The sequence below is a fragment of the Syngnathus floridae genome, chromosome 20, assembly GCF_059516105.1.
Source record: "Syngnathus floridae isolate MCC-2025c chromosome 20, RoL_Sflo_1.0, whole genome shotgun sequence".
Classification (NCBI taxonomy): Eukaryota; Metazoa; Chordata; class Actinopteri; order Syngnathiformes; family Syngnathidae; genus Syngnathus; species Syngnathus floridae.
The window spans coordinates 2079665-2100096 of NC_142432.1; the positions used below are offsets into that span (position 1 = coordinate 2079665).

At 41.0% G+C, this 20432-nt stretch overlaps 2 protein-coding genes across 5 annotated transcripts; one reads left to right on the forward strand and one right to left on the reverse strand.

The window, feature by feature from the left end:
* Positions 1–366: 366 nt before the first annotated feature.
* Positions 367–5843, reverse strand: LOC148380690 (armadillo repeat-containing protein 3-like). 2 transcript variants are annotated; one of them, XM_088363489.1, is made up of 17 exons: positions 5624–5843; positions 4507–4565; positions 4312–4429; positions 4119–4265; positions 3702–3770; positions 3458–3630; positions 3192–3386; positions 2843–3056; positions 2599–2751; positions 2428–2539; positions 2100–2349; positions 1818–1954; positions 1478–1646; positions 1311–1402; positions 1065–1217; positions 807–969; positions 367–712 (listed from the first exon to the last, which is right to left on the reverse strand). In XM_088363489.1, the coding sequence occupies exons 2-17, from the start codon at positions 4555–4557 to the stop codon at positions 506–508; spliced, it is 2403 nt and encodes an 800-aa protein (XP_088219615.1). In that variant the 5' UTR covers positions 4558–4565; positions 5624–5843; the 3' UTR covers positions 367–505. The 2 variants fall into 2 exon arrangements, with proteins under 2 accessions (XP_088219615.1, XP_088219616.1); XM_088363490.1 differs by having other exon boundaries at positions 4119–4244; positions 5624–5842.
* Positions 5771–20432, forward strand: pip4k2aa (phosphatidylinositol-5-phosphate 4-kinase, type II, alpha a). Of its 3 annotated transcripts, none has more exons than XM_088363491.1 (11): positions 5771–6802; positions 9866–9963; positions 10043–10139; positions 11001–11153; positions 11228–11374; positions 11439–11477; positions 14027–14143; positions 16456–16569; positions 16790–17033; positions 17125–17228; positions 17309–20432. In XM_088363491.1, the coding sequence occupies exons 1-11, from the start codon at positions 6662–6664 to the stop codon at positions 17387–17389; spliced, it is 1335 nt and encodes a 444-aa protein (XP_088219617.1). In that variant the 5' UTR covers positions 5771–6661; the 3' UTR covers positions 17390–20432. The 3 variants fall into 3 exon arrangements, with proteins under 3 accessions (XP_088219617.1, XP_088219618.1, XP_088219619.1); XM_088363492.1 differs by having other exon boundaries at positions 14030–14143; XM_088363493.1 differs by lacking the exon at positions 14027–14143 and having other exon boundaries at positions 5777–6802.

Consider the following 20432-nt stretch of genomic DNA (forward strand, 5'->3'; position numbering starts at 1 on the left):
TCACAACGACGTGCAAAACGTGAATTGTGCGTTCGTAGGAATTTACCTTAAATTTCAGTCCACGTTTCACATATCTAGACTGAACCTCCTCAATTTAGAAAGTTTTTAAATTGCTCACTCAATACAGATCTTTTTAAAAATCCGTGAAACAGATTATAAACTATTTCAATTTCCTGCACCTCCGATCTGAAAAAGATGCCTAACATTGGTTTCCCCGGGCAACCGCCTGCGGCAGGGACCGTCAACAAAGTAATGGACCCCAAAGCGTCAATGATTAAAAATAATAATAGTAACCTGTGCAGACATGTTCAAACTACTGTAAATTGAGTCTGCATTGTTTATTCACAAGCTTCAAATACACACAACTGTTTTTGAAATATTTTATTTCACAAATGCAGTTTCCACTAAAAACATTAGAACACATGTGGGTGTTTTTTTTTTTTTATCTTAATGTACAAATACTAAAGAAATTATGACACAAATTAGTTCCTACTCTCACTAGCTTCTATAAGCTTTCATATTCAAATGCAGCAGTGCTATCAGCCTCCATGAAGTTTCCAGGCTGGTGCATGAGATCCACAATGTAGCAACATGGCTGTGAGACATTTTCAATATTGCAGGAATCGGCCTTGTAGAGTAGAACTTCATTCCAAGCTCGGTTGTATTCACCTCTCACCAGAGTACACTTCAGGCCAATGCCGTCAGCCAAGTACTGCATGAAAAAGTTCATTGTGTTAATAATTACAATGACAACTTTAGATAAGTGGAGTGAGGCAGCGGTGAATAAAATATTTTGTAAGGTGTACCTTGAAAAGTAGTGCCCTGTGGCAATAAAATCCTTTTGTGATCATGCCAATAGGGATCACATTACACTGCAGTTTACACCTGAGTTCTTCCAGATGCTGTAACCATGGAAACGTGTCTAGATCTTCCTTTTCAATGGCTCCACCCATGATTTCAGTGACAAACCTGACAGCCACAAATTGCTTAATATATATATCAAATATTTGGTCTTTGTTAAATGTAAAATGTCTCCTTGGTAATGTGCGATTGGAAATAGTCACCTGGCCAAAGCAACATATTGTTCCTGTTCTTCATTCAAAGGTTCAATGGACTCTTTGACCTCTTTAACTAGAAGCGATAATGCCATGTCATCCATCCATTTACGATTTCTCTCTTGACTAGACTCTGGATGGGCCTCATCTTCATCGCTCATCCTAAGTCATATGAATGTACATCAGTTAACAGTTGTGTAGCATATATTTCCAAATATTTGACTGGACTGGATGATTGTGATTTGGGACTCGTACTCGATTGCGTTGACAAATATGACAGGCCGTAGTTGGTTTACTGGTTCCATGCACAGTTCCTCAAAGGTCAAAACCTTCTGACAAAAACCAACCTGGTAGAGACATTATTTTCATCAGCTAGTTAAAAAAAAAAAAGCTATCCAACCATGGTTTTCTAATGCACACACCTTCCCAGTATCATAGAAGCCGTATGTGATGACATCAGTGGAAGTCAAATATCCTAGCAGACCATATTTGAGCGACACGTTGTATTTGAGCATACTGGTCAAGGCAAACTCTGTGAACTTGTTCCTACGATTTACCGACTGGCTGATTTCTTGAAGGATTTCCAAGGCTCTGAAACACACAAACATTGATAATACAAGACTGTGCAACAATGCCCTCTACTGTCAGCTCTAAATTGTGAGATTTGTTTTTATTTTTTCAGAACAATACTAAATACTATATTCTATTTATAGCCATAAATTGCCATCAAGGTAGTGGATAATGTGTCACTTGGCATCTTACCCAAACTTGCGCATCTCCATAGCTGTAGGCTCATCCCTGGCGCAAACACTGATTGCCATACATGCGCTCCGCAACACCTCCATGTGACTGGAACGTAGTAAATTGACCATGGGTTCGATACCTTCAGCCTCTCGCAGCTATGATGAAAGAAATTTTAATATTATAAACATCCCTGCCATTAATGATTTTTTTTTTCTAATCTCTAATTGTCGTTGGTCCCATGTTAGATGTGTTGACTAAAATATTAGGAACGCCAGCTGTATTGTGTCTCACTCAACTAACTTGTGTTCTGGCGTCATCCTCAAACGCCAGCTCGCAAATGCAGAGCAAGGTATTAATCTGGACCTGCGTGTCTTCCCATTTCAAGGGCTCCACCAAGGCTGGCACGACTCCATGTGCTATCACTTCACAGCGGATGGCTTCCTGTCCCGCCATCCTGCCGAGTAACGTTATGGAGTTGGCCACCACTTTCGGACACGTTTCTTCTAGCTTCGGCACAAGTATCTCAGGTCCTCCGGCATTAAATATTTCCCTGGTGGTGGCGTAACAATATAAGGAAAACTCATGAATGCATATTTCCCTGTATAATGTCATCTTATCTAATGCTTACGTAGTATTGAACCGGTCTCCGGATGTGAGATTGGTGAGGCCCTGGAGAGCATGCTCTACGATCACTGGACACTTACTACTCTTCAGCAAGCGAACCATAACAGGTATGCAACCTGAATCAAAGAAATTAATCAAATGTGCTCTTGAGGATGGTCAACCTAAGTATCAATACCTAAATCTCTGAAGAGGTCTTTGCTAGGCTGGAAGGAGCTCAAGAAGGCAAAGGCATGGCAACCATACACTTTCACACTATCGCTGCCCCCAGTCAGAAGATCGACCAGAATCTTCTCAATCCTCTGCTCGTTCAAATACGGTTGAATTCCAGCTGTACTCGTAGTGAGAATTAAAAAGGTATATAAGACACTTTGACACAACTTTTCAAAGACATGGCTTCATTTTTCATGTTCTGTTCTTACGGTTCTGAGAAGCACTCGCGATGCACTTGAGAGCAATCGCTTGAAGTTCTATATTGCCGTTTTTCTGCAAGACTGTCTGGTTTTCGGGCAATTTGATAAGATGCTCCAACAGGAGAGAAAGGCCTCCTCCTTTCTGGATCATCCGGAAACTCTCTAAGTTACTCATGCAATTGGAAAGTATTAGCATAGTCTCTCCATGTAGGTCAACTATATCCTGTGAAATGTAGAAATACTCGGATTTTCCACAGGTCCCCAAACTGCTCCTTTGAAACTGGCATAAATATCTCAAAAATGGAAATTCTATTTGAGCTACATTAGTATCACATACAAAAAATATACACTTACCAACCTTATTCTTGAGGATCTCTATGAGGTCATCAAATACCCGTTCTTCCCTGAAGGCACTTTGTGAGTCTTCATAAGCAGCGATTAGCTGCAATGTTTTTAAAGCCAGTAGCTGAATGGCATTGAAGACTGACTTCAGCAGCGCGAGGAGTTGACGTATCCCATTTAACTCGATGAAAGCTGGGCAAATTTGCATGTCCTTCATAGGCATGAGATGATGAAAATATTTAAATATTGTGTCCTAGATCAGACAGAATCCGTTTTAATCACCTGAATCAAGTTGTAGATGGTTTCCAGGGAGTTCTTCTGAACATCTGGGTCAGCACTAGAGAGGAGGGTGACTAATCGTGGCAGACCATTGTTTTCAATAATCTGCACCTGACAGCACGACTCCATGGACAGAGCAGAAAGGCACAGGGTCCCAAATTCTTGGATAGCAATATCTTATTGACATAAGAGTAAAGAAAACATAAGTGACGGACTATTGGTTCATCGTTTGAGCTTGAAAACTTACCATCCAGTGATAGTCTGTCAATGATTGATGGAATAATATCAATGTCTAGCAGGGCACTCTTTGCTGTACCTTTGAGTGATGACACAATTGATTGAAAGAAGCAGAAATATTTAATTTAGCATTTTAACAAATGTCATCATAAAATAGAATGAGCTTGCATCACATTTCCTGCTCATGTTTATTTTAGGCAAAGCACAGTCAGGGGGCTTTCCATCGTAACAGTTACAAATTCATAATGAGACTTTATTTACACACAAGAGGGCACTCTCTCGGTCGCTTAGCAACCAGTCCCCCAAGTTTCTGCACCTTTTTGAATTTGACTCCGCTTTGTTTTGCATGAACGCCAAATGCAGTATGAACGCGCTTTGAATGATTCTTATGCATTGCGCCATCGGAACGCGTGTGATGTGCGCCTACTGTTGGTAGCCATGACGCCGAGTGCAATGATGGCATTGCGTCTGATCTTTCTGTTGCTGTGCATGATGAGCTGACTGAGAGGCCCCAATGCTCCCTGCTCCGTCAGATAAACCTTGTTCGAATCGCCTATAAAGCCGAGAAGACAAACTAGATGAGACAGACAGTATAGACGGACAGTCAAGTTTCTACTCACCTTCCTCTGCAAATTCATAAATTGCTTTACATGCTTTGATTAAAATATCCACTTCCTGAGATCCGAGTAGAAGAACTGTACTTGCTGGTGTTTTGAATGCGACTTTACGTGCTCCGATCTTTGGATATGCATGACAAGAAGGTGGAAGTGAGACACACGTCCAATTTAGCAAAAGCAGATTGAAACGTAACTCACCGTGTTTAAAGCCTCATGACTAGTCGCGTTTATTTGATCTCTCCTCCCCATTGTGTCATCTGCAAAATCAGACATGATGGAGTCTTTCATTCTTCCCGAAGCGTTTATTTTAGTTTTATTGTTTGAATTCTAAATGATTGTTTTCAAAATGCACCCTTGCTGTGAGTGTCCACATAATCCTAACACCAGCATGACAACAAAATTTGCGTGACGAATATGGGTTACCAAAGCAACGGTGATCGAAAGTGGGAATCAGACACGACACAAAATCATTTGTACAATTGTCGATCATTCGTTTTGATAATGGGCTAAATGTATTTATACTTTAACTAACAATAAAAACTGGATGTTAAATTATTATGTAATATGTATACAATGGCGGAAATTTTTACACACGAATGATCTTGTCTGTTTTATATTTTGTGAGTGGAAAATAAGCCTGGCAGGGTTGGGCATTTTCTGAAAATGCTGAGGTTACATTCTCACGAGTCCCTTCATTTTTGTGTTATCAGATCATTTTTACATTTTTATTCATTATTTTTATTTTACGTCATCTTATTTCTAATGTTTTATTGTATTTTTAAATCATTTGCGAGGTGATTATACTTCCATTTACATTTGTGTTAATTTAGCCGGTTTCTTTTTCCTAAAATTGACTAATTAAGATAAATATATGTCATGAATAATTTGTTCTAATGAATTCTTAAAACAATGACTCAATTTTTTTATCATTAAATTTATAAAAAACGATTTTGACATACATATTTTAACGTTTTTTTTTAACTCATCCATGTTTTGGCCCATCAATCCGTTTTATAAATCAATTAAAATGTGTCTACTGTCTCGAGTACATAGGTTTGCGACTTCAGGTTTGGACGTTGTAGTTAACCAATTGAACCACTAGATGGCCCATTTCACTACATTACAACACTCGGCTTCAATATAAATGATGAAAATATTCCGCAGCTTCACGGAGTAACCACCAAAACGTGAACATACTCGCCCTTAACCTATTGATGATCATGCATTTTAATCTTCAGCATGCTCATATGCATACATGAGTGCAAATGTAAGGCCTATGATGGCAATAAAAAAAGGACTGATGCACATATTTTACCTGCAGTCAGCAAAACTATCCTTTAATCCCATTAATGAAATGATCGACGTGTAAATGAAGTGGGAGTGGAATGCATGGAGAGGTAGCCAGCTCCGGGTGGCCAAGGGGGCTGCAGCGAATCGGGACGCAGCCCCTGCAAAGCGCAGGCAAGCTGCCTGAATGTCAACTCCCCTCTGTCGAGCTGTCACTTGACAGAAGCAGCAGCAGCAGCGCACATGAACCAGAGTGCCGCGCACGGATTTAATTCCCCTGTCGACTTTACTTTAAAGGCGTCGTCTTCGTTGCGTTTTCAACGGGGCAGCGACATTAAAGGACAACAGCTTTGGCATCTCCACGGACGGTGCACGAAAGGGTAGGACGAAGGTTTTCGCTGCAGTTCGGGCTGCTAATGCTAATAGCTAGCCAGCTAGCTTGCGGACTGATAGCAGGTGTTCGGCAGCCCGGTGGTGTATTTAGCGAAGGTCGGATGAGCTAAGGGTTAGCTGCTGCTCGACAGTATATCAGCAGTTACGTGCGTTGGTATGATAAAATTGTCAATGTAGTGTTTTTGTCAAGACAACGCGATCACTTGCGTTGTCATTGTACGCAGTGTTGTCAAGTTTTTGACCGCTTCACGCCTTTGTGAAGTCAACCTGCATCGTTGCTAACTAGCATGCTACAGCTATGCTAATGCCAGCTCAGTGAGGCTTCACGTCGTCGCAGGGCTGCGGAGTTCTACGAACGAGCCGAAAGGGGGAAGAGACGTGCTCGATAATGCACACCGGGGCACTTGGTGGACTGTCAGGCGACGGAGAAGAACATTAGCTTCAACATTGCATCCCCCCCACCCACCATTGAGATCCGACCATATGGTTTTAGCCAGGCTGCGGTGGATATTTGATGAAGAAAGGGATTAGGACATTTTGACCCGACAGCTGACTAAATGAATAGCACTGTTCTCCACTGAGTCGTGAGGTGGTGGCCATTGTGCCAGATAAGGGAATACATTGTGAAGATTAAACCCACGGACTGCAATACCTACAACCAGCTTGCAATACGATGGCTTCGGCGAGCAGTATTGCTGCAGCCATTGCTAGCAAAACCAAGACCAAAAAAAAGCACTTCGTTGCCCAGAAAGTGAAGCTCTTCCGTGCCAGCGATCCACAACTCAGCGTGGTTATGTGGGGTGTCAATCATTCGGTAAGTCACACCATATTTGATGTCTAATATTTATGTTCCTATCAGTCGCTGCAGGATGTCAAAAGCGCGTGATAAAAATGACATGATTGATAATGCATGCTTTTTTTGATTGCATTTATCAGATGTGTGCATTAAGACGATAGTACTCGTGGTTTCCTGTTATGCACATGTAGGTAGGATAAGCTGCAGGACTCGATGACATGAGAGGCAGTGCATCTTGCAATGCAAGAGAGCTTATCTGCACCTTCCTCTTTTTTTCCTCCCCCATTGGGTCAATGCCCGTGGTTTGCCCTTCGTGCAAACGTATCTATTGAAAGGCAAATACGAAACACATTTCTTATTTAAAAAAAAAAAGAATGTAAAAATCAATCTTGATCATTAATGACACAATTGTAAAAACAAAAAAAAATGACATTTTCCAATTTGTTTTTAAAATGGACAAGGGTGATGCAAATGCACTGGTTGCATTAGTTAGCGTACACTAATTCGTTGTTGAAGCAACATTTGCTTGAATTACATCATTCAGTCGTTTTGAGCAGGAGTTTCTTACTTGTGCTTCCTTGCAAAAGTACTCTGAATCTCTTTGGGTCACCCAACAGATGTTTTCAATGAGAATTAGGTTTAGCCTCTGGCTGGGCCTTTCTGCAACTTCAATTTTCTTCTGTCGAATGTGGACGTATGCTTTGGCTTGGGCTAAAATTTCAGTTCACCCTAAAGCATGTGGGGAAATTTGATTACAATGTGATGAAAGCACCGTTTTTGCACATCATTCTATGGTTTTGTTTGAACAAGGAAGTGGTTGGCGAGCACAAAAAGAGAAATGGGCTCCTTAGTAGATCACTTGACATCTTCCACTTTACCACCACATTTTTATTTGATTCCTGATTATTCTAAAAGAAAGAAAAAACTGTGATTCCTGCATATCTATTAGGTCAGAGTATGTGTCAATCCAGGAATATTTATATAATATATCTGTTGGGTATTGGTGAAGTGAAATCTGGTCATCTTCCACATTTTTGTCTTTGCTCACTAATTTTGCTTTACTTCTTGTTCTTTGTTCCTTTTCAATTCAAGTGGCAGAGACTACCTTTGGTTTGTAGTACTTTGAAATATGTGTTAGCACTCTATTTTTATCTGCGTCCTCATTATGTCCGAACCCTGTGGTTATGAACAGAAGGATGCAGAAATCCCCACTGACACAACAGGTTGGAAATGGCTGCATATGGCAAGCCAGTCGCCAAATTCGGTCTGATTTTAATGTGATTTGTTTGAACAGTTCTGCTTGTTATATAAAGCAGCAGTAGAGAGCCATGTTGAAAGTGAGGGATGAGTCACAAAAGAAAAATAGTGACGGCAATGACTGTAGACAGGTCTCATTTTGAAAAAAAAAAAAACATTTATTGCAGTGATGGAATGGCCTAATTTATTCTGTACATGAAGGAAAACAGTATTGTAATAGTAGTGGTCTTAAAATAAAATGATGATGTAGAGCTCATATGAGCTACTTTTGCGGCTGCTTTGGCTTTTAGTGCCCAAATGAGTAGTAAGAGCTTGTGGATGAACACTCATTGATTATGTCGCCTTTATGACCCCAGGGGGAAATGCTTTCAAGAGACCACTTCCTAGAATTTGGGGAAAAAATAAATTTGCCAGAATTAAAAGCCCTTTTTTTTGTGCATGTTCTTTCGCAAATGCAGCTCAAACCTTCAATCCTCTTTGCTTTCATTTATGAACACAATCTTCTTTCGCATAGTAGCCCGTAAAAACCTGATTTAAAAAAAAAAAAAAAAAAAACACAGGTTAGTTGCTTTGAGCATCTGGAAAATGATGTCAGTGTAAGGTTTCGTCCACACCTACCATCAAATGCAGCTACATTGTGAGCTTTTGATATAGGTATTGTTTTAAAGGTCAACTCTCCATTCAGGAGTGTGTCAATGTTAAATGTCAATGTGTTTTTGTGATTATATGATTATAAATACTGACCAAAATTGGGCAAGCCTGTTTTAAAATAATCTAGTTGAGGCTTAGCAATTTCAAATGTCTGTTTTCTGCCAACACCATTTGTGTCTTGTCATCAGCCAAGAGCAAGTCATCATTTTGCCAAAGTTCACATCTAACAGTGTGCCATGCTGCTGACAGTGCACTCTGCCTCACTTGCTTCCTGTCCAATGGAGCAATCGCACATACTTTCTTCACTCTGGGCCGGAAAGCTCGTTCTCATCACCATGGAGACAAACAGGACGTGGTGGCATGAAATGAGTCTGCAAGTGCGATAGTCATAGGGAAATGAAGAGATCCGATTAAGACGGTTGATTTCAAAGAAAAAGTTCCGTTTTATCACTACTAAGAACGACTTCGATGAACGTTCATTGTTGAAGTGTCCTAGCAGATGTGTGCGCCTATTAAATAAGAGGAGGCATTGTCAGCGGCTGTGTGACGTCGCCACACATTACCCAAGATGCATCGGATGAAATAGCGTTGCTCTTTGTCGGTGCCTGTCACACCAGTCGGCAAAGGTTATCCTGAGGCAAACAAAGAAGAAGAGTCCAATTGTCTCCATCCAACCTTTTGTAAATTACCGGGAGCAGGTTGAACGAGAAGATACACGGACATACTAGCATATTGTATTCCTGATTATAAATCTAATTTGGTTTCCCTCAGGGTGAAATTCAGGGCATGTTGTTCATATTTGTCAACTGTGAAGCAGTCACAGAGGAAGACGTTTGACTTGAACAACTTTGACTTCCTTTAATCAGACATATTATCCTGCAAGGAAGAAACCAAAGCCGTCTGAGCGGATAATGCAGCTTTGGAAAAGCACACAAAGAAACTGGAGCACTCATTTAGGTTACTGTCAGTCATTAACAGCAACTCAAGAAAAAGTCAGCTGACCTGCAAGGCATGAAGTTTCTGGTTTGTGAGGAGCAGGCAGATTTGAAAAGCCCCCTTCAACATGTGTTTGCAGATTTAGATACTAATCAATACGTGCTATATGTAAATGATTGCAATTTTGATGTTTCTTACCTCATCACTGATCCTCCGCTTTGTTTTTCCCCCCTGCAGATAAATGAGTTGAGCCACGTTCAGATCCCCATCATGCTCATGCCTGATGACTTCAAGGCCTATTCTAAAATTAAAGTGGACAACCACCTATTCAATAAGTAAGATCTGTTTTGTGTGTGCCACTCAACGTTGCATTGTCGCATTCATTATTCAAGGCAAAATCTTGTCTTTCCACAGAGAAAACATGCCTAGCCATTTCAAGTTCAAGGAGTACTGCCCCCTGGTGTTCCGAAACCTCAGGGAGAGGTTTGGCATCGACGATCAGGATTTCTTGGTACAAAAATGAACACGAGTAATTTGTCCAATAATATATTTCAGTTTCCACAAACTATAAAAATAAATGTTTATTAGAAGTAGCATTTATGGGTTTTTTTTTGCCCACTTCTGAGCTTTTCTTTCTCTCTCTCTCAGTTTCCAAGACTGCTAATGCAGTGAGTTAGCAGAGCTTGGAGGTCATTGTGTCCCAGCTCAGTGCAGCTGTCCATCTTCTGTTTATATTAGTGCCCTATTAGGAGTGTTACGAGCAAGTGCAAAGGAACGTCACCACATGAGCAGATTAGAATTCATTTATAATTAACCTGACTGTCTGTTTGGTGTTTTATTATTTATCTTGGAGAATAACCTCCGTCATGACTAGTTGCTAGAGATCCTCAGTGCTGCTGTTTTTTTTTTTTTTTTTTTCCATTGAAACATGGTTCGGTGCAACTGAATTATGAGTCAGCCTTTTCATGCATTTTAAGTAGCAATCTATTTTAGGTCCTGCTGTGAAGCACATGTTGGTGCTGCAAAGGTTATTCCTCCACAGCGAAAGATGCTGAGGCGGTAGCGATAACCAAGGGCATCATGAATTCTTGAAGAATGAGGCATAGCCACTGGATGATGGGATCATGTTACTTTGAGACGTTTCCAAAATCTGGATAGCAGCTGCTTGTGTCTGTGTAAAGTTTTAGTCAGGCACAGTGTGTGGGGTCAGACCCCCACATGGTTATACAGACGTGTTGAACAAGCAGCAAAAAATAAGTTTGGGAGGGCTGGATAGAAGAAATCCAGATCATGCAGAGTAGCGATTCAGCATTGCTGTCTTCCTCTTCAGCCCTGGACAAATCTGATAAATGATCTTTTTCCTTCCTTGCAGAACTCCCTGACTCGTAGTGCTCCGTTGAACAGTGAAGCCCAAGGACGAAGTGGTGCCCGTTTCCATACCTCATATGACAAGCGCTATGTCATCAAGACCATCAGCAGTGAAGATGTGGCGGAAATGCACAACATTTTAAAGAAGTACCATCAGGTGACAAATAAGAATCATTTGCCTTGATTTAATTCTGAGTGAGCTTTTCCATCACAAAATACCTTTTATTGCAGTTTATCGTGGAGTGCCATGGCAACACGCTGCTGCCTCAGTTCTTGGGGATGTACCGGCTCACCGTGGACGGGGACGCAACTTATATGATTGTTACACGCAACGTCTTCTCCCACCGCCTTTCAGTCTTCAAAAAATATGATCTGAAGGTACGAGGAGAAGCACAGAAAAACACACTGCACCGATGCCATTCTTATTTCTATTTGCTTCCAGGGTTCCACTGTGGCACGCGAGGCCAGTGACAAGGAAAAGGTACAGTGGTCTTGTCAGTTTTGCTTCTCATTTCAACGTTTTAGACAGCATTTTGACAAAGGTAGTATTTATGCTAAAATCACTCCAAAAATGGATACAGTTGCTGGCATGTGTCTATTTTTTTTTTGCTATCATTCCTACCCTGTACGAGTCTGCTAGAAATCCATCCATCCACTTTGACCCATGTACAATACAGTGGACTAATATCTGTCCCTATTATCTTGGTAGCTTGCATATGAAGAATCTTAGAACTTCAACACTAATTTTTTGTACCAAAATTCTCTGTTAAGACGTTGGGTCAATTACAGAAGAATCACCCAAACAGTCGAACTAGCTCTAAAATGGAGGTACGCGCTTTTCTTTTGGTGACGCTGACAGTCATACATGTTCATTCTCTCAGTTAGGACCATTGGCCCATTCCCGTCTTGTCCCCTGCATGCTATTTGTGTTTCTTAGTTTGCTTGCACCTCTCTAACCTTGCTTCTGCTGCTCCATTACTCCCCCTGCTTGCTGTCTGTGTGTGTGTAGTATATATAATCCAGTCGGCTAATGTTGTTTTAAGACGGTGTGTTTTTTGTGACAGGCTTATTTATATTTTGAGTAAAGCATTTAAAATTACCGAGTAATATTTGTGACCGCAAAAGCATTAAGAATTCAAAAGTCTTTTACTCAGCAACACTGGGAAAGAAATTGCTGACCATATAGCTGTATAATCCCATTTGCACTGGAGATTTGTTGGAACATAAAAATACATGAATCATGGAAATGTCCCTCCATATCACCGTTTTGCAGTGCCTTGTTTTCAATAAGCTTTGGCAATGTTGTACGAATGTTTTGCCAAGAGCTTGGATTAACAATAGGGAAAATCAGTTGCAGACTTTTCCCAAAAATTCTTACTTTGTGGTGGCTAATCAATGATAAGTTGAATTTTGGCTTTTTCATATTGTTTTCAAACAGAATATTTTTGGGCCATACAGTTACAGTATAATATTGCTCAATATTGACCACATGCTCATCTGAAAATACTTATTTTGTTTTTTTGCTAATTTTGGTAGTATCGGTACCTCGGTATCGGTATCTCCCTACCTCCCTCGCTCACTGCAGATCCAGTTTTACCCCTCTTGGGTAAAAAAATCTTGTTTGCACAGTCAATATTGTTTCTTAAAATCTATTATCCTTTGACCAAAAGTGCTTCCACAGTTCAACTCCCATTTTCTAGTAAACGCTGTGTATATGAGAAGCAACCTTTTCTGACTCAGAATGCCTTAGACTTTCCATTTGGGTTTATGGTGGCTTAATTGTCGTGCACCCGGCGGGAGGGGGGTTGAAATGCGGTGAGGTGTGTCAGACCTTGGGGACTCCCTGAGCTAAATTTAGCCTGCTTCAGTGCCTGGCAAAATGCAATACTGGTGTTTGAGCTAATGAGTCAACAGTTTTCCACCACAATTAATGGTTAACTCACCAAGAAGAACGTATCCCAGCAGCCCTGTTGGGAATTTAGTATTTGTTTTACCTTTTGATGTCATCTATTTATACACTGATTGCTACTTGCGCTCATTCCTACTCGTACCACTCCGAGCCATAAAAGGTGAAGGATATTCTGTATTGTTTTTTTCTGCTGCTGCCCCAGCTGTTTCAGTATTGGTGTGTATATGAGGACGGTACTTGGCACCATTTTATTTGTCACAACATGAGTGACAGGATTTATTCATTTTTTTTCTCCCCAAGTGATTGTGTCAAGAACTTTTCAAGCGTGGACACCTACGCGTGTTGCTTTTGTGAGAGTGTAGCAAGTGAAAGATGAACACTTGTGTGTGTTTTTAAATGGCTTCAAATACATACAACAAGCATGGCGGGGTACTTTTCTGACTGCATGACTGCCTTTCATGCATGCATCTGCATGGAATATCAAGTTTTTTCTGCATCTTTTGATAGTTGTTATATCTAACACATTACAGTGTGAACACAAGCCCCATTCTGTTCCACATTGTTGTTGTTTTTCTTCACCCCATTTGACACATCAAGAGGTAGTTTTAGTTGAACCTATCCAAGATTTAGGGAAGACAGGGAAGGGAAATGTATTGTTTTATTTCTTAGTGTAATTTAATAACTTGGTTCTAAATTAAAAATAATGTTTATATTTGGAGCATCTCTTTCTGGATGAAAAGTATTTTTTTTTTAAATTTGTCTTCCCCTTTAATTGTATGACTCTAAATGTAGCGCCTCACCTGAAGAATGTTTAGTCTCTTTGCTTAGCCTCCTTAGAGGAGCCCTGCCAGCATGTTTCAGAATCAGATGTATAGAATTTGATGCAATGTGGTCGAGCCAGCTCACCGGTCAAGCAGTCGAAGTGGCCAAAGTCATTTTCCGCATAATGCCCTCTCCGACCAACCCTCTTCCAATTTTTAAACAAAATGTTCCTTTACATTTGAAATACTTTGCCTTTACTTCCAACTTCCTTCCTTCCTCCCTTCCTTCCTTCCTTTCTCCTTTCTTCTCTCCTTTCCTGTACCCCCGACCGCCCCTTCCTCGCTCCCCCCTTTTTCTAGCAGCCGCCCCCACCAGAGGATGTGCCCCTGCGGCCCAAATCTGGTAACGTTCAGCAAAGGCTGCAAACACTGCGGATCGCTACGCGCTTTTACTGCGCCATGAAACACGTAAGAGATGTAAGACAACCAGGGCTCATATACCAGGCATGATCTATCTAACCAGTCTCCCTGTGTAGTTATTTTTTTTTTTTTTGTCCCAACCAATATATCTATGTTGTACAGGAAGTGTTTAAAAGGTCATACATTGTACAAACACTACATCCACCAATTCCAATTTCCAATTCCTCAGCAAGAGCATTCAATTAATAGCACCAAATTGCAGCAGGAAAGAGAAAAATGTTTGAATGGAATGGGTCAGAGATTGTGAATAAAATAAAGTACAGGCTATAATACTGGAAAGTTTTTTTTTTCCCCTCGCCCTCAAAGCCGGTTAGAAAAGCATCGCTGTGTCTGTCTTGGAAAGCCGATGCTAGGATGGAGAGAATGAACCTTAAAAGCATTTGAGCACTGATGAGATTCCCTGGCTCGCTGCCTCTCTGTTGGCAAACGACTTTATTTTGGGAGGAGGGGAGAATTGGCCCTCGACAAGTAGCTGCCTTCAGTACTGCAGTCAAAAGGATTCCCGAGAGATGACTCAAATGAGACAAGTTTGATTTTCTTCCAAGTGCAGCATGCGCTGTCCGTCAGATGAAAAACGCTGTGGGACTTCAGTTTGTCTTCTTTGTCCTCTACCTCCTCAGGACTTTACACCACCTTTTCAGCCAATACTGTATTGACTATACAATATTGAGCCCATACAGTTCAATGAAATGGTCTTGGATGTTCTGCTTGTAAGCAAGCAGGTGATTTTTTTTTTTGCTCAGTTTGTATGAACTGAGATGCAACCTCAGGTCACAATAGTTGCTATGCTAATGACTGCATTGACTTGCTTTGCAAGTGACTTATGTTTGGCTAGCGAATGAGCATTAAATTTAGCTGTTAAGTACGGCGTCCTAGCAACAAACCTAAGGGAATTTGCAAACTTGGATCTGAGAGACGAAGTATCTTACTAGCTAGGATGAGGCTAGTACAATAAAGTTGGACCAAAGAGGGAAAAAAAGTGCTTCTGCTGTTGGTCCAGTGTAGGCGCTATAGAAGTACACTTCATTTTGCATTTATCATTATGATCAAATTGGAGTTACAGGCTTTTTGCTATGATGTTTTCCATTAAAAGTGGTTTGGAACTCATTGCTTAATCTCAAAACAAATAGCAACCGCTGATTTTTTTTTTTCCTTCCTACCCACTTGACTGTTGACATTTGAGGCTTAGACTAAAAATAGACGCATTGTAGATGTGCTACAATTCCGAATGATTGATGCACTCAGCAAACTACCCAGCTTTTTTTTTTGAATTGCGTATTTGAGGTCCATGTCTGTATATGTGTTCAGTTGTCCTATTTTATGGAGATGTTTTTCCTATGATGTTTGATGTAAACGTCTAGTCTCTAATTGTGTGTGATGTCTGAGCTCTCTCTACTGCTGCTAAGTCTGCTTCCAAGTTATGTGTTGCTGCTCTTCTGCTGCTGCCATAGAAACGCTGCCGTAGCCCAACTGCTGCTGACCCCCTCTCGTTACCTCATTTCCCACTCTCTTTATCCGAAATATTAGGCCTCATTCTCACTGAACACCCCAACACACACACACGAGCTGCTCCCGAGATTACAAAGTCTTTGTTTTGAATAACATTTCCTCATTTTTTTAGGCCCTTAAATAGCAGTGATTGATGTTAAATGCTGAGTTACTATGTTTAGCCCACTGCCGGTAAAGGCATTTCATTTCTATGTAAAACAGTGTATGGATCTACCAGATGGTTCAAAAAGCGAGAACTCAATGAATCAAGCCGTTTTGCATTGCCTCTATTTGACAAAGAAAATAATGAAGGAAAATGTGATCGCTTGAGAACACTGCATCAGATGGGTCTGTACATTCCTGTGCGCATGCCGCATGCACTCTTACACAATCGACTTGACGTGTGGCTTGAAAAGAGTTGGACCTTGGTTTGGATAGACTGCCTGTCCTTGATACCTGGACAGACAAGCCTGTCGCACAAACCTCTGGTTCCAAAGCTTCAGTTACACTGCTCTTGGGTGTTTCAACATGGAGAAGCTAAGATTTCAAATTCCTTCTTGACATCCACTATTTCATAGAGCCATTTTGAAATACCCAATGGAATGTAATACCAATGCTGGTGTTCAAGTTAATGCATTGACTTTTAAATCAGTTAGAAGTCAAATCATTGCTCTGTTTTTGTGTCTCGTGTAATTGGATTCATTTAATTGAGACACTTTTCATAGCACCAGCATTCTGGCATGTTTTTTTGCCCACTTCTCTCCACTGCTTGATTCTGATTGTTGTCACTTTAACCATCACTGTGCCATGCTAACGGCTAGGCTAAGGAGCTGCCCACCTACAAGGACAACGACTTCATCAACGATGCTCAAAAGATCTGCATTAATGAGGAGAATAAGAAAATGTTCTTGGAGAAGCTTCGGAAAGATGTGGAGGTACGTCGTCTTGTTTTGATGCCTGTGCACCAAGCTTCATGATTGAACTAGACGAACGTGGACAGAAGTTTGTCTCAAAAGCATCCGCTTGGTGTACAATACATCTTACAAGCTCTTTTTATTTATTTAGCACGTTCTCAAAACAAACGCACCTTCATCCTTTTATGACTTCTCCCTCTCTAATGGCCTCTTGATTGCCACCCCCTCCCACCCTCCTTAGTTGCTGGCACAGCTGAAGCTCATGGACTACAGTCTGCTGGTGGGGATCCACGATGTGGAACGAGCAGAGCAGGAAGAGGTGGAGAGCGAGGACAACGAAGCCGAGGAAGAGGGGGCTGAGAGTGACGGTGGGGTCATCGGGACCCCTCCGGACAGTCCGAGCAACACCCTGGACAGCACTAAGCCCCTGTCTCCTGGAGAGTTTGATCCCACCATTGACGTCTACGCCATCAAGAGCAGCGAAAGTGAGCCCCAGTGTGCTTCTCTACCACCCTACCCAAGCTCAAGCGCCCCCTGGTGGATAAGTGCTTATGCAAACTTGTTTTTGTCCTGCAGGTGCTCCTAGGAAAGAAGTTTACTTCATGGCCATCATTGACATCCTGCAACATTATGATGCCAAGAAGAAAGCCGCCCACGCCGCTAAGACGGTCAAACATGGAGTAAGAAGCATTTTTTAGTGGGAATGCCAACTGCAACCCAATTTAGTGAAGGTCATGAATGTGTCATTTTCTCTCTGCAGGCTGGAGCCGAAATCTCAACAGTGAACCCCGAGCAGTACTCCAAGAGGTTTTATGATTTCATCACCACTATTCTGTCATAGCCCCCGCGAGCACCAGGAGGTGCTTAGGCTGGGACGGACGGGCAGGGGTGGGGTCGGGGGGTGGAGACAAAGAAATGATGGAGGGAGAATGCAGGTGCTGTCATGTCCCCTTTCCCCATGACCTCGCCCCTCCCTGTTTGGCCTTCCTCTTACAGTGGGTGCCACGCCTTGCAGCAGCTAAAACATTGTTCGTTTACATTCAACCTCACCCTGAGTTTCACTTGGGTTTCCTTGGATGAGGCAGTTGTCAAAAGTGTTTTTTTTTCCTTTTTTTCTCTCAAGTGTGTAATTAGTCTTTTGTCTTGTCACGTTGGTGGAAATGTGGCTTTGAAATTGGCTCGTACAGCTCGTCATTTGTGCGTTTGTGTCAGACTCGCCCTTTCGATGGCTATCGGCCGGGCTTGGGTCAGTTTTGGTGGAAGGGTGAGCTCGCATGATGTAGGAAACAAGTCTTCCACTAGGTGTTCAGCAGAAGCAACCATGAAATCTTGTCCTTGCCGATTGTTGTGTTGTCTTAGTCAGTTGATGTCGCTTTTGCCATATTTGGATACCGCGCTTCTCATCCCAGGCAGTCATTTTAATTGTTAAGCGGACTGAATATGTTTGACTAAGGGACGCGATGGGAATGCAGGTGTCACCATTTTCAAAGTAATCTCAGCACCTTATGTTAGGGAGGAAAAAAAAATAGAATGATTGCACTTTTTTTGTTGTTACAGTCCACGACAAAACATTTGACCGTTTATTACATTTGTTGCAACAACGATGAATCATGTGAATATTGTGTGGGAAAAGCTGCAGGGACTCAACTCCGTTTGGAGAGCAACCAGAAAAGTATTAGATTGGGACGAGTGGAAAACTTTTTTTTTTTCTCTCCATACAGTATGAACCATATTGCTGCCTCACATTTGTGGGAGCAGAAATAAACAAGCTGCATCCCTCATTTCAAAGTCAGTGCAACTTTTTTTAAGGAAGCTAATAATCATTGGTCTAGCAATGCTTCCAGATGCTGTTTATGCAACCACGGGGATCGCAAAAATATCGTGATCTCCAAATGTTTTACAAACAATATTTGACCTGTTTTGTTTGCAGAACATCTTAATGCCCAGTCTGTAGTTGCAAGATGAGTGAACTTCCTTATTTTGCATTCTAGTGGCAAATATGTTTAATAATGGTGAGAGTCGCAGCCCCCCTGTCCTTGTGTTAGTAACCACGTTTGTCTTTAACATTAGCTGGTAACTTTCCTGGAAAGTGTTTTTCGGGAGCTGATACAGGAGCATGTTTTCAGGGGGGGTCCCCATTTGTGTTGGAGATTTTTTGTATATTTTGCACACAAGGATAGGAACCAAATGTTACGAACAACAACCCCAATTATTTGATGCGGTCTTAAGAAGGGAAATGCAATATCTGTGTGTGCGCGCGTGTGTTTAAGTGAGAAAAGTGGTTGTCGCGTGTAACGTGTAGTACTTCTGTATAATTAAAGCAAGTAACGTCGTCCTCTTTGACCTATTTTAACCAGTGCAAAAAGTTTCCATCACGATATGTTTGTGTAGATATGAGATTATATTCACATTTATATTTTTACATTGGATTTTAGTCATGAATAATTGTATTAAAATTAAAATAAAAAAAATCATGAGTCACTCAAGTGGATGAATGACGGTGCTGTGGTAAATGAAGAATAATTATGCTTGAATTTTTAAAATGCTTACTCTGATGTGCTTCAAAAAGTTATTAAAAAAAAATTGCATGTCACAGGACTAAGTTTCCTTTACCCTCTAGTCAGTGTTGTTGTCTGTTCAGGTTATTTTGGTGTCCCTACACCTTTTTAATGTGTGAGCTGTTTTACATCATATAGTACCCCACCATGCTTTAACTGTTTTCATTGTTACACTGTGCAAAATGTGTGCCTTTATACTCCGGAAAACGATTTGGTTTTATATTTTGTAATCTTTTTTTTAATAAATGTCAAATGTTATTTTGATAATAGGGTGTTTTACTTTGCCATGTATTGCGGCCCCCCATCCTTCCCGATTGTATGTCGAGACTTCATGTTTTGAATTGTAAAATCATTTGATTGGTGTTAAAACAAGCTGTGTTCACATTTGAGATTGTGCTCGAGTCCTATTCATCCTTGCAATTGTCTCCCTTTGATGCTTGCCCTGCCTTTTTACCTGTGTGGATGTGCTAACTGGCACTTTTGAGGCTGTCAGCCATCATCACATGTATCTTTGTTGTGTGTTATTTCTCACATTGACTTATATATATATATATATATTTTTTTTTTGCTTCCACACGTTATGTGTGTGGATATTCAATTTTCAAAAACGTCCCACCAGCTTCTTATCCGTAACCGTAACTTATACAATACTCTGTAAAAAGGGAGACTCACATTCAAGTCTGTTTTTGGCCCTGGAGGCTTCCTTGTAAACACGTGTGGATTAAGTGGAAACAACAATGTATACTTGGAAAGAGTTATTTTTTGTATTTTATTTGATTTCTATTAACGGTTATCGAAATGAGGGCAATGCCAGATTTCAGCAGAGTACTGCTGTGTCTTCAATTGCATTTTTTTTTTGCTTTTCAATGCTCTCTAGCTGCCTACAACTTGCCAAAAGCATTTTTCAACAAACCAAATGAGATGAAATGGAAGGACATAGTAATGTGTCAAATGTCTGACTGCTTATGTAGTGAGGAAAGGAGACTTTGTGTTTGAATATGAAATGAATTGTGTGGAGGTCAGGCAAGAGGGAGACTGAAAATGTCCTGCATTTGGCTTTTTGTGGACTGACAACATCAGTATCCCAAAAACATTCAATCAACTTCATGAACAGAAAAAGGAGGTCCAGGCACTTCTATTATTTGTTTGAGCATTGCACGTGCGGTTGTGTGCGTGTGAGTGAGTGAGTGATTGTGATTGGTGCTGTTTGTGAAAGTTCAGTGGCATAATGACCCCAGATGTTTATTGTTCTTAACATTTAATGATAATAAAGTCCGCATTCCACAAGCATTCACTGAAATCAATTAAAGCACTTGTTCTGCTTGA